Source organism: Spermophilus citellus (assembly GCF_964194105.1).
Source record: "Spermophilus citellus genome assembly, chromosome: 9".
NCBI lineage: Eukaryota > Metazoa > Chordata > Mammalia > Rodentia > Sciuridae > Spermophilus > Spermophilus citellus.
Genome location: NC_138191.1, coordinates 58769486 through 58784145, shown reverse-complemented (window position 1 = coordinate 58784145; position 14660 = coordinate 58769486). Strand labels below are relative to the sequence as shown.

Here is a 14660-nt window from a genome sequence, read left to right as displayed (position 1 = left end):
TCGCTGAGGATTCTCAGCCCCAAGCTCCACAAACTTAGGGTCTGAGGGAATGGCAAACTGGAAGAGTGTGCCCAGTCGTTCATGAAAACAGGGCTCCCGGGAGCAGCAGACCTGGCGTGTAGCCAGTATTGTGATGAGCGGCACCCGTGAGAGGGGCCTGGCTAGAGGAAAAGTGGGAAGTGACTAGACACAAGAGGAGGCCCTAGGCACTCAGGATTGGAGACTCGCCCAGTCTGGGAGGAGGAGCTGCTGCACAGTGATTGGTTCCCGCGTATTGACAGGAGAAACTTTGCCTGGTGGGCACAGCGCCACCTACTGGAAGAGAAGTTAATCAAACTCTAAGACTGCATTTATTAGTTTTTTTTTCTTTTTTTCTTTTCTCTTTTTTTTTTGATTTGGGTTTTTCTTTCATTTTCATTTTTCTTTCTTGTTGTGTTTTTACATTTTTTTTTACGATTTTTTAAAATTATTTTTCTTCTAATTTTAATTTTAATTTTTTTTAATTTTTTTCTTTTTTATTTCCTATTTTTTCTTCTTTTCTCTTTTCATTTCTTTTCAATTACCTTATCCCCCCTTCCTTGAATTCTACCTGCTTACTCTCATTCTCTTTAGTGACTTCTTCCCTTCCCTTCTAATACCTTTCCTCCCAAGCATCTAATAAATTTATAGGAGTAAACAGTAACTCATCAGTCAAACAGAACAAGAATACCAACAATAAAAAAAAAAAAGAAGTAACATGAGCAGCTTGAAAAAGCAAGGAAGAAAAGGAGTACAAACAATGCAGGACAGCCTAAATATTCAGGAGGACCTAGATTCATCAGAAAAATGGTCATATAAAGAACTTAAGGAACATTCAGAATGAATTACATAAACAGATAAAAGAAGAAGTTAAGCATCTTTACCAGGAGATAGAGATTATAGAAAATAATCAAACAATAATTCTAGAAATGAAGGAAACGATAAACCAAATTAAAAACTCAATTGAGAGTATCACTAACAGAGTGGAGCAAGTAGAAGCCAGGACGTCAGATAATGAAGACAAAATATATCATCTTGAAAAGAGTCTAGCCAACTCAGAAAGGCTGGTAAAAAATCACGAGAAAAACATCCAAGAGTTATGGGATAACATAAAAAAACCAAACTTACGAGTCATCGGGATAGAAGAAGGTACAGAGATTCAAACCAAGGGAATGAGTAACCTGCTGAATGAAATAATTACAGAAAACTTTCCAGAAATAAAAAAAGGAAACAGATATACAAATTGAAGATGCATACAGGACACCGAACACAAAAAAATCACAATAGACCAACGCCAAGACACATTGTTATGAAGATATCCAATATACAGAACAAAGAGAAAATATTAAAAGCTACAAGAGAAAGGAGACAGATTACATTCAGGGGTAAACCAATAAGGTTAACAACGGATTTTTCATCACAGACACTGAAAGCAAGAAGGTCACGGAACAATGTATTTCAAATACTGAAAGACAATGGATGCCAACCAAGAATTCTGTATCCAGCAAAATTAAGCTTCAGGTATGACAACGAAATAAAAATCTTTCATGATAAACAAAAGTTAAAAGAATTTGCAGCCAGAAAACCAGCATTGCAAAGCATTTTGAGCAAAACACTACACGAGGAAGAAATGAAAAACAATAACCAAAACCATCAGTAGGAAGTACCTTGGTAAAGACAGAGGGCGAGGGGAAAGATAATCATGGAGAAACAAACTAATTTTTTTTTAAAAAAAGGATAAATAATCAAACATGGATGGAAGTACAAACCATATATCAATACTAACTCTGAATGATAATGGCTTAAACTCTCCAATAAAGAGACATAGGCTGGTATCATGGATTAAAAAAACAAATCCAACAATATGCTGCCTCCAGGAGACACATCTGATTGGAAAAGACATACACAGGCTGAAGGTGAAAGGATGGGAAAAAAATATACCATGCACACGTAAGCAAGCAGGGGTGGCCATCCTCATATGGAATAAAATCGACTTCAAGACTAAGTTAATCAAAAGGGATAAAGAAGGACATTATATACTGTTAAAAGGAACCATTCACCAACAAGACATAACAATTATCAATATTTATGCACCAAATAATGGTGCTGCGACATTCATAAAACAAATTCTCCTCAAGTTCAAGAATCAAATAGACCACAACACAATAATTATGGGTGACTTCAACACACCTCTCTCACCACTGGATAGATCTTCCAAACAAAAGTTGAATAAAGAAACTATAAAACTCAATATCACAATCAATAACCTAGACTTAACTGACATATATAGAATATATCAACCATCATCAAATGGATATACTTTTTTCTCAGCAGCACATGGATCCTTCTCAAAAATAGACCATATATTATGCCATAGGGGAACCCTCAGTAAATATAAAGGGGTGGAGATAATACCTTGCATTTTATCTGATCATAATGGAATGAAACTGGAAATCAATGATAAAAGAAGGAAGGAAAAATCCTACATCACATGCAAAATGAACAATATGTGACTGAATGACCAATGGGTTACAGAAGACATAAAGGAGGAAATCAAAAAATTCTTAGAGATAAATGAAAATACAGACACAACATATCGGAATCTATGGGACACAATGAAAGCAGTTTTAAGAGGAAAATTCATCGCCTGGTGGTCATTCCTCAAAAAAAGAAAAAACCAACAAATAAATGAGCTCACACTTCATCTCAAAGCCCTAGAAAAGGAAGAGCAAAACAACAGCAAATATAGCAGAAGGCAAGAAATAATTAAAATCAGAGCAAAAATCAATGAAATTGAAACAAAAGAAACTATTGAAAAAATTAACAAAACTAAAAGTTGGTTCTTCGAAAAAATAAATAAGATCGACACACCTTTAGCCATGCTAACGAAGAGAAGAAGAGAGAGAACTCAAATTACTAACATACGGGATGAAAAAGGCAATATCACAACAGATGCTACAGAAATACAGAAGACAATTAGAAATTATTTTGAAAACCTATATTCCAATAAAATAGAAGATAGTGAAGACATCGATAAATTTCTTAAGTCATATGATTTGCCCAGACTGAGTCAGGAGGATACACACAATTTGAACAGACCAATATCAATGGATGAAATTGAAGAAGCCATCAAAAGACTACCAACCAAGAAAAGCCCAGAACCAGATGGGTATACAGTGGAGTTTTACAAAACCTTTAAAGAAGAATTAATACCAATACTTTTCAAGTTATTTCAGGAAATAGAAAAAGAGGGAGCTCTTCCAAATTCATTCTATGAGGCCAACATCACCCTGATTCCGAAACCAGACAAAGACACCTCAAAGAAAGAAAACTACAGACCAATATCTCTAATGAACCTAGATGCAAAAATCCTCAATAAAATTCTGGCAAATCGAATACAAAAACACATCAAAAAAATTGTGCACCATGATCAAGTAGGATTCATCCCTGGGATGCAAGGATGGTTCAATATACAGAAATCAATAAATGTTATTCACCACATCAATAGACTTAAAGATAAGAACCATATGATCATCTCGATAGATGCAGAGAAAGCATTCGACAAAGTACAGCATCCCTTTACGTTCAAAACATTAGAAAAACTAGGGATAACAGGAACTTACCTTGACATTGTAAAAGCTATCTATGCTAAGCCTCAGGCTAGCATCATTCTGAATGGACATAAGTTAAAGGCATTCCCTCTAAAATCTGGAACAAGACAGGGATGCCCTCTATCACCACTTCTATTCAATATAGTTCTCGAAACACTGGCCAGAGCAATTAGACAGACGAAAGAAATTAAAGGCATAAAAATTGGAAAAGAAGAACTTAAATTATCACTATTTGCAGATGACATGATTCTATACCTAGAAGACCCAAAAGGGTCTACAAAGAAACTACTAGAACTAATAAATGAATTCAGCAAAGTGGCAGGATATAAAATCAACACGCATAAATCAAAGGCATTTCTGTATATCAGCGACAAAACTTCTGAAACGGAAATGAGGAAAAACACTCCATTCACAATATCCTCAAAAAAAATAAAATACTTGGGAATCAACCTAACGAAAGAGGTGAAAGATTTATACAATGAAAACTACAGAACCCCAAAGAGAGAAGTAGAAGAAGATCTTAGAAGATGGAAAAATATACCCTGTTCATGGATAGGCAGAACTAACATCATCAAAATGGCGACATTACCAAAAGTTCTCTATAGGTTTAATGCAATGCCAATCAAAATCCCAACGGCATTTCTTGTAGAAATAGATAAAGCAATCATGAAATTCATATGGAAAAATAAAAGACCCAGAATAGCAAAAGCAATTCTAAACAGGAAGTGTGAATCAGGTGGTATAGCGATACCAGATTTCAAACTATATTACAGAGCAATAGTGACAAAAACAGCATGGTACTGGTACCAAAACAGGCGGGTGGACCAATGGTATAGAATAGAGGACACAGAGACTAATCCACAAAGTTACAACTATCTTATATTTGATAAAGGGGCTAAAAGCATGCAATGGAGGAAGGATAGCATCTTCAACAAATGGTGTTGGGACAACTGGAAATCCATATGCAACACAATGAAACTGAATCCCTTTCTCTTGCCATGCACAAAAGTTAACTCAAAATGGATCAAGGAGCTTGATATCAAATCAGAGACTCTGCGTCTGATAGAAGAAAAAGTTGGCTCCGATCTACATATTGTGGGGTCGGGCTCCAAATTCCTTAATAGGACGCCCATAGCACAAGATTTAATAGCAAGAATCAACAAATGGGACTTAGCTAAACTAAAAAGTTTTTTCTCAGCAAGAGAAACAATAAGAGAGGTAAATAGGGAGCCTACATCCTGGGAACAAATTTTTACTCCTCACACTTCAGATAGAGCCCTAATATCCAGAGTATACAAAGAACTCAAAAAATTAGACAATAAGATAACAAATAACCCAATCAACAAATGGGCCAAGGACCTGAACAGACACTTCTCAGAGGAGGATATACAATCAATCAACAAGTACATGAAAAAATGCTCACCATCTCTAGCAGTCAGAGAAATGCAAATCAAAACCACCCTAAGATACCATCTCACTCCAGTAAGATTGGCAGCCACTATGAAGTCAAACAACAACAAGTGCTGGCGAGGATGTGGAGAAAAGGGTACACTTGTACATTGGTGGTGGGACTGCAAATTGGTGCGGCCAATTTGGAAAGCAGTTTGGAGATTCCTGGGAAAGATGGGAATGGAACCACCATTTGACCCTGCTATTGCCCTTCTCGGACTATTCCCTGAAGACCTTAAAAGAGCATGCTACAGGGATACTGCCACATCGATGTTCATAGCAGCACAATTCACAATAGCTAGACTGTGGAACCAACACAGATGCCCTTCAATAGATGAATGGATAAAAAAATGTGGCATCTATACACAATGGAGTACTATGCAGCAATAAAAAATGACAAAATCATAGAATTTGCAAGGAAATGGATGGCACTAGAGCAGATTATGCTTAGTGAAGCTAGCCAATCCCTAAAAACAAATACCAAATGTCTTCTTTGATATAATGAGAGCAACTATGAACAGAGCAGGGAGGAAGAGCAGGAAGAAAAGATTAACATTAAACAGAGACATGAGATGGGAGGAAAGGGAGAGAAAAGGGAAATTGCATGGAAATGAAGGGAGACCCTCATTGCTATACAAAATTACATATAAGAGGTTGTGAGGGGAATGGGAAAATAAACAAGGAGAGAAATGAATTACAGTAGATGGGGTAGAGAGAGAAGATGGGAGGGGAGGGGAGAGGGGACAGTAGGGGATAGGAAAGGTAGCAGAATACAACAATTACTAATAGGGCATTATGTAAAATTGTGGATGTGTTACCGACGTGATTCTGCAATCTGCATTTGGGGTAAAATTGGGGGTTCATAACCCACTTCAATCTAATGTATGAAATATGATATGTCAAGAGCTTTGTAATGTTGTGAACAACCAATAAAAAAAAAAGAAAAAAAAACACCCCAAGGACTAAATCTACCTAAGGAAGTGAAAGACCTCTACAAAGAAAACTTTAGAACATCAAAGAAAGAAAATAAAGAAGACATGGGGCTGGGGTTGTGTCTCAGCGGTAGAGCACTCACATAGCACAGCAAGCCCTGAGTTCGATCCTTAGCACCACATAAAAATAAATGAAGATATTGTATCCAACTACAACTAAAAAATAAATATTAAAAAAATGAAGAAGACAGAAGAAGGTGGAATGATTTTTCATGTTCATGGATAGGCAGAATTAAGTATTGTTAAATTGACCATACCACCAAAAGCAATATACACATTCAATGCAATCCCCATATCAAAATACCAATGGTATTCTTCACAGCACTAGAAAAAAGAGTTCTAAAAATCATTTGGAAGAATAAAAGATCCAGAATAGCCAAAGTAATTCTAAGACAAAAAAGCAATGCTAGAGGCATCATTGTCACCTGACTTCAAATTACAATACAGAGCTGTATTAACAAAAACTGCATGGTACTAGAATGAAAATAGACACATAGACCAATGGAACACAATAAAAAACACAAAGAAAAACCCCATAGAGATACAGTTGTCTGATCCTTGATAAAGATGCCAAAAAATGTATACTGGAGAAAAGACAGCCTTTTTAAAAAATGGTGCTGGGAAAACAGGTTATCCATATGTAGAAAAATGAGAATAGATCCTTATCTCTGACCCTTCATAAAAGGCATTTTGAAGGCTGGAGGTGCACCTAAATAGTAAAGCGCTTGCCTAGCACATGTGAGGCACTGGGTTCAATCCTCAGCACCACATGAAAATAAATGAATAAATGTATTGTGTCATACTCCAACTAAAAAATAAATATTAAAAAAAAAAGTCAGGGGCTGGAGTTGTGGCTTAGCGGTAGAGCACTTGCCTTGCACATGCGAGACCGTGGGTTAGATCCTCAACACCACATAAAAATAAATAAGTAAAATAAAGGTATTGTGTCCAACTACAACTAAAAAATAAATATTAAAAAAAAAGGGTTGGGGCTGTAGCTCAGTGGCAGAGCACTTGCCTAGCACATGTGGGGTACTAGGTTCAATCCTCAGCACCACATAAAAATAAACAAATAAAGCCATTCTGTCCATGTACAACTACCAAAAAAAAAAAAAAAGTCAGCTTTAAATGGATCAAAGATCTAGGAATTTGACCAGAAACTATGCAACTCATAGAAGAAAATGTAGGGGCAACACTCCCAACATATATGCACAAGCAACTACTTTCTCAATGAGACTCCTAAAGCTCAGTAAATAATACCTAGAATTAATCAATGGAATGGCATCAAATTAAAAAGCTTCTGTACAACAAACAATTAAGGATGTATAGAGAGAACCTACAGAATGGAAGAAAATCTGTATTAGCTACTCTTCTGACAAAGGATTAGCATCTAGAATACATAAAAAACTCAAGGGCTGGAGTTGTAGTTCAGTGGAACAGCTCTTGCCTCTCACATGTGAGACTCTGGGTTCTATCCCCAGCATCACATAAAAATAAACAAATAAAGATACTGTGTCCATTAGAAGAAGAAGAAGAAGAAGAAAGAAGAAGAAAGAAGAAGGAAGAAGGAAGAAGAAGAAGAAGAACTTAAAAACTCAACACCAAAAGAACAAAAAAAAAATGGGCAAGTGAACTAAACAGACATTTCTCAAAAGAAGAAAAACAAATGGCCAATAAATATATAAAAAATGTTTAACACATCCAGCAATTAGGGAAATGCAAATCAAAACTACACTGAAAAAAAATACACCAGCTCAGTGGTAAAACATTTGCCTTACATGTGTGAGGCACTGGGTTCAATTCTCAGCACTGCACATAAATAAATAAAGTAAATAAAGGTCCATTGACAACTAAAAAAATATTTTAAAAAACTACACTGAGTAGATGAATGGATAAAGAAAATGTGGTACAATGGAATATTACTCAGCATAAAGAAGAATGAAATTATGGCATTTGCTGTAAATGGATGGAACTGGAGACTATTACACTAAGTGAAATAAGCCAATCCCAAAAAGTCAAAAGCCGAATGTTTTTTCTGATATGCTGATGCTAGCATACAATAAGAGGGGGGAAAGAATAGAAGTTCACTGGATTAGACAAAGGGAAATGAAGGGAAGAGAGAGGGGATAGGAATATAAAAGATAGTAGAAAGAATCAGACATAACTTTCCTATGTTTATATATGAATTCATGATCAATGTAACTCATCATGTACAGCTGCAAAAATGGGAAGACTCCATGTATGTATGATATGTCAAAACACATTCTGTTGTCATGTAAAACTAAAAAGAACAAACAAAAATTAAAAAAAAAAAACTACACTGAAGATTTCAACTCCTTCCAGGTAGAATGGCAGCCATTAAGAATACAAAAAAAAAAAAAAAAAAAAAAAAAAGAAAAAGCCTTGAGAGGAAGGAGGAGAAAAAGAAACACTTTTACACTGTAAATTAGTACACCCACTATGGAAATCAGTACGAAGTTTCCTCAAAACACTAGGAATGGAACCACCATATAACCCAGCTATACCACACCTCAGTATTTATCCAAAAGAATTAAAGTCAGCATACTACAGTCATACATGCATACTCATCTTGATAGCAGCACAATTCACATCAGCCAAACTATGGAACCAGCCTAGATGTCTATCAGTGGATGAATGGATAAGAAAACTTGGTGTGTGTGTATACACACCCACACACACACATATATACATACACATACGTACATACATACACACACACAGTGGAGTTTTATTCAGCCATAGAAAAGAAACTCTGTCATTTGCAGGAAAATGGATGGAACTTGAGAACATTATGTTAAGGGAAATAATCCAATCTCAGAAAGTCAAAGGTTATGTTTTCTCTCATATATGGAAGCTAGAAATGAAAAGGAGAATAAAGGTGTGGGGGAGTGGCCTCAAAAAAAAATCAAAGGAAGATCAGTACAAAGAAAGAGACCAGGGGGAGGAAAAAAGGAATAGAAAGGAGAAATACTGGGAAATTATACTGACCAAATTATACTGTTACATGGTGTGTGCACATAAATATGTAACAATGAATCCCACTATTATGTATAATACACCAATAAAAATATGCAAAAATTAAATTAAAATAAAAAAGGATGTCACTCACTTATGATTCTCTGATTTCTTTAACAAGACTGTCTTTCTTCAAAAACTTATCACCGCCTCATATGTAATTCCTTTTAATTTCTGCCTTGCCACACAGAATGAAAGCTTTATGAGCAAATCTAAAATTTCATTTCTGAAAAATGGAACAATATTAGCAACTACTAGGTACTCAAGAAGTTGTTTTTGTTTTTTCCTGGCAGTGGGAATTGAACCCAGGGACCTTTTACCATTCAGCTATACGCCAGCCTTTTTTTTTTTTTTAAACAAGGACTCACTGAGTTGCTGGGGCTGGTCTCTAATGTGTAATCTTCCCATCTCCTTCCAAGTTGCTGGAATTATAGGTACATGCCACCTCACCCAGCTCAAGAGGTACTTCTTGAAAGAATGAATAAAAAGGAAAAATTCAAAAGGAATAGTTTTATTGGAAGAATACGGTTAAGCACAAAGGGTTAAAAATGGTTTCAAGGTTAGGATGTGAGTCAGTGGTAGAATACTTGCCTAGGATGTAGGAGGCCCTAGGTTCTGGAGAGAACCACAAGAGGAGAAGAAGAGATCTGAGTGAATAATTAAATGCACTACAATAGATGGCAAAAGACATTTTTGGCACAATTAGGAAAATGTGAACTTAGATTGGATATTCAGCAATATTATAGAATTCTTGTTAAGTGGTAAAGAAACAAACACCTTTATTTTATAGTGATAATACTAAAGCATTAGGGAATAAAGTATTCAAGATTTCTATAATTTACTTTGAAATATCTAAGAAAAAAGTAAATATGGCAAAATATTAACAACTGTTAATTCTAGAAGATAAGCATATGCATGTTTATTATTCTAATCCATATTTCTGTGTGCTTCTCAATTAAAAAGTCAGATGAAATATGATCTAAAGCTAATGAGTAAAAACTATTTTTTTCCTCAGTTAAGCTTCATAAAAGAAGAATGAAATACTATATTGAGGAAGGTTTTTTTTTAACTTATAAACCACAACTCAAAATTACCTTCTTAGATTGAAGAAAATAAAATTGAAAGAAAAAGAGTTGAAGAGAAAAGACAGAAATAATAATTAATAGGACAAGAGCCTGAAAAAAGATGGGAATGAATAAACAATACCTTGTATTCTGAATCAACATAATAAAGAAATAAAAAAACTGTATTTTGAAAAAGGATGAAAGGAATATAGCTAAGTCTATCAGGGAAATGACAGAAATTTTGAAAATGATGGTGGATGAATTAACAGTAAGGGAATTTACTGAGAGGTATGAAGTGGGATGGGAACTTGGCAAGAATGGTATGGTTTGAAATAACTACTGTGGTGAGTGGAAAAATTAAAGTCAATATAAATATGCATGTAGAAGCAGTGGAAACAGTTGTCAGCAATCAAACTATGCAATAACACTTGGCTATTTAAATATAGACCGCAATAAAGGTAAAGGCGGTATATTTATTCAGGTAAGACGATACTGAACATCAGATAGGGATCTTTTTTTTAGCAAGTTTTTTTAATTGATTTTTATATGACAGCGGAATGTATTACAATTCATATTACACATATAGAGCACAATTTTTCATATCTCTGGTTGTATATAAGGTATATTCACAGCAATTCGTGTCTTCATATATGTCCTTTGGATAATGATGTCCATCACATTCCACCATTATTTCTTTTTTTTTTTTTTTTATATTTATTTGTTTATTTTTGTGGTTGGACACAATACCTTTATTGTATTTATTTATCTTTATGTGGTGCTGAGGATCGAACCCACGGCCTCCCAGTTGAGAGGTGAGCACTCTACCACTGAGCCACAACCCCAGCCCTCCACCATTATTTCTAACCCCATGCCCCCTTCCCTTCCCCTCCCACTCCTCTGCCCTATCTAGAGTTAGTCTATTCTTCCCATGCTCCCCGTCCCTACCCCACTATGAGTCAGCCTCCTTATATCAGAGAAAACATTCAGCATTTGTTTTTTTGGAATTGGCTAACTTCACTTAGTATTATCTTCTCCAACTCCATCCATTTACCTGCAGATGCCATGATTTTATTCTCTTTTATTGACAAGTAATATTCCATTGTGTTTACTGATAAAGCACAACAGGGATTGTGAGTAAGGGAGTAAAAGAACTAGAGGGTCGAAGTTGGATAGCTGAAATTTTAGAAATGGACTATATGGATGATAAATTCTAAAAAGAGATTCAGTTACCAGGAAGACTAAAGATTCTCATTTTTAGCTTTCCTTCTTTTCTTCAGATGCAACCTTGCTATGTCGAAAAGGTTGGCCTGAACTTCTGGGTTCCAGTAATTATCCTGCCTCAGCCTCCAGAGTAGATGGAACTACAGGTACATACCACAGCACCCAGATAAAACTTCATTCTCTATCATATTTTTAAAGTAAAATAATCTTTTTGACTAGTGTGATTTAAATATAGTTTTATCAAGAGGCAAAAATCAAGATGACTCCTTAAGATATTAACTGTTATAGAACAAAGTAGCCTTTTGGTCTATTTCTCAGTTATGATGGTGGTTACTAAAAATGTCACAGGTAGGACTGGGGCTATGGCTCAGCGGTAGCGCACTTGCCTGGCATGTGTGAGGCATTGGGTTTGATTCTCAGCGCCACATATAAATAAATAAAATAAAGGACTATCAACAACTAAAAAAATATTTTTGAAAAATGTCACAGGTAATTTCAAATAAAAAGAGTTGAAACTCATGAATTGGCTTGCTTTTGTCAATTAGAGATAATAAATTTTAGAAATATTATTCTCACTCATATTCTAATATACTTTCTAGAGTATAAACATTCAGGGAGGGGCTGGGGATGTGGCTCAAGTGGTAATATGCTTGCCTGGCATGTGCGGGGCGCTGGGTTCAATCCTCAGCACCACATAAAAAATAAAAAGTAAAGATGTTGTGTCCACTGAAAACTGAAAAATAAATATTAAAAAATTCTCTCTCTCTCTCTCTCTCTCTCTCTCTCTCTCTCTCAAAAAAAAAGAAACAAACATTCGGGGAGTATGTTGTAAATCAGAATATAATTTCATGTTGCAGAGAAAAGATAATAACTGCATATGAAATTACTATTATTTTTATTGGTTCTTTTAGTTATACATACAGTAGAATCCATTTTGACATAATTACATAAGCATGAAATACATCTTATTCTAATTCAGACTCTAGTACCTCTCTTTCTCCTTCCCTATTTTAAAGCATTCTATACCATAAAAATTACTGTGTCAAGAATACATGAATGCATACTATATTCGGGGCACAAGGGCATACGCCTACGATCCCAGTAGCTCAGGAGGCTGACGCAGGAGGATCAAGAATTCAAAGCTTTTGTTAAGGTGCTAATCAACTCAGTGAGATCCTGTCTCTAAATAAAATACAAAAAAGAGCTGGGGATGTGGCTCAGTGGTTGAGTGCCCCTGAGTTCAATCCCCAGTATCCGCCTCCCACAAAAAAAGAATGCCTACTATGACCTCAGGTTAAAAATCATTTAAGTACTAGAAGCTGGAAGAATAAAGCTATCATTCTTAATTAATACACTTACCCTATTTCTATTAAAAACAAAAAAAAACCAAAATGAGCCAAGAATGTTTATCTTAAACTTTTATAATAGATACCCAAAAAAGCTTCATTAGAAAGTAACATACCCTGGGCTGGGGCTGTAGCTCAGTGGTAGAGCACTTGCCTCACATGTGTGGGGCACTGGGTTCGATCTTTAGTACCACACAAAAATAGATAAATATACTGTGCCAATGTACAACTAAAAAAAAAAAAAAGAAAGAAAGTAACAAACACACCACACACATAAAGAAGGTAACATAGAACACATAAAATTTTAAATTCTCAATTCATCATCTATCTTTCTGGCTATGCTACTCATGGACTTAAGTGACATTTTGGGGAAACTGAGGGGAAAAGAATGTCAATAAATGGAACCACACCACTGAAGTGGTTTTAAAATAACAGCACATTAGGCTAAGGTGCAGCTCAGTGGTATAGCACATACTTAGCACAAACAAGGCCATGGGTTCAATCCCCATCACCAAAATAATAATAGTAAATATTAACAATAACTGTACATTCACACATATACATGTACCAGGCTCATAACTCCAGTCAAAATACAAGGAATAACAAGAGTTTAAAGGTAGTACAAGAGGTCCTATATACAACTATTAAAAGTAGTGTGACATTCCAACATTAACTTTGATATTGAAACCACTGTTAATACCACCAATTAAAACCATACAGTTCTATCATCTAAGGAGGAAAAATGTAATTATCACTAGAATGTTTTGTTATTTTCACTAAACATCCTATATGCTTCAACAAACTCCTATAACTAAAACAGAAAATATAAAATACTTACTTTTTCATTTTTTTTGAGTTGTATTTGACTTGGTAAGCTGCTTGGATTAGTTTATCTGGACTACCATCAAACTGATGTGGAATGACCTTCTGAAAGTGCTAAAATATAGTAAAATAAAAACATAAGAACCACTAAGTGCCATTTATCATTGTTTAATATTTAAATCTAAAGATATACAAGAAATCATGAACTGACTTACCTGTAACATTCCTTCCATGTCAAGTTGCATTAATTCTGCCTGATTCATTTGAAGAAGTGCTAATCCTACTCGAAACACTATTTCTAAACCCTGATGAAATAAATTAAATAAAGCCAAATTTGTTTTAACTTTGTCATCAACAAAAACTAAATCAAAATAATACTAAAGTAAATATTCAGTGTTCTAAACTAGGGACTAGCAAACCTTTTCAGTTAAGAGTCAGACAGCAAATACTTGACATTTGGTGGGCCTCTGCCACAACTATTCAACTTTGCCACTGTAGCCCAAAAGCAGACATAGACAACACATAAATAAGCAGAGCTGCATTCCCAGAAAACTTTACTCTCAAAAACAGGTGTAAGGAGAGATTTAAATGCAAACTACAACAGATCAGTGGCTGAACCGTAGTTTGATAGGAAATACAAATTGATCTTGCCAAGATGTAACTAATAACAATTAACTTTGGGTTCAGAAAACAGAAGACAAAGGATCATTACGTGTCACTAACACTTAAAAGACAATTTGCAATATGTTCACAGAATAGAAGAAAATTATACCAATTATTTCTAGCTGTTTGGATAATAGATACACTACAACAATATTACCTGTAAGGTAGATTTTACCTTTCACTAATTTTCAATAAATCAGTTAGGAAGTGAGAAACAGGTTTGATTAAGAAAGTAGATTCCACAATTTAACTGTCTCTGTCTGAACCTAGTTATTATACATGTATGTGTGGGTCTACAGACAAGCTACTTCTTTTTTTTTTTTTTTTTTTTTGGTATTGGGGGATAGCCCTAATTTTATTTTGTTTTCTAATTTTTTCATTTTGAGACAAGGCCTCTCTAAGTTGCTTAGGGCCTCACTAAGTTGCTGAGACTGGCCT

At 35.1% G+C, this 14660-nt stretch overlaps 1 protein-coding gene across 9 annotated transcripts in view; it reads right to left on the bottom strand.

Moving 5' to 3' along the window:
• EVI5 (ecotropic viral integration site 5) overlaps window positions 1-14660 on the bottom strand; it is a 214385-nt gene that overhangs the window by 118481 nt on the left and 81244 nt on the right. For 8 of the 9 annotated variants that reach the window (XM_081305335.1, XM_081305339.1, XM_081305333.1 and 5 more), the window contains 2 exons: window positions 13775-13864; window positions 13576-13673 (listed from right to left, as the gene is read on the bottom strand). In XM_081305335.1, the coding sequence (XP_081161461.1) occupies window positions 13576-13673; window positions 13775-13864 (188 nt within the window). The remainder of the gene's footprint in view (window positions 1-13575; window positions 13674-13774; window positions 13865-14660) is intronic. The other variant, XM_081305334.1, reaches the window with a different exon arrangement.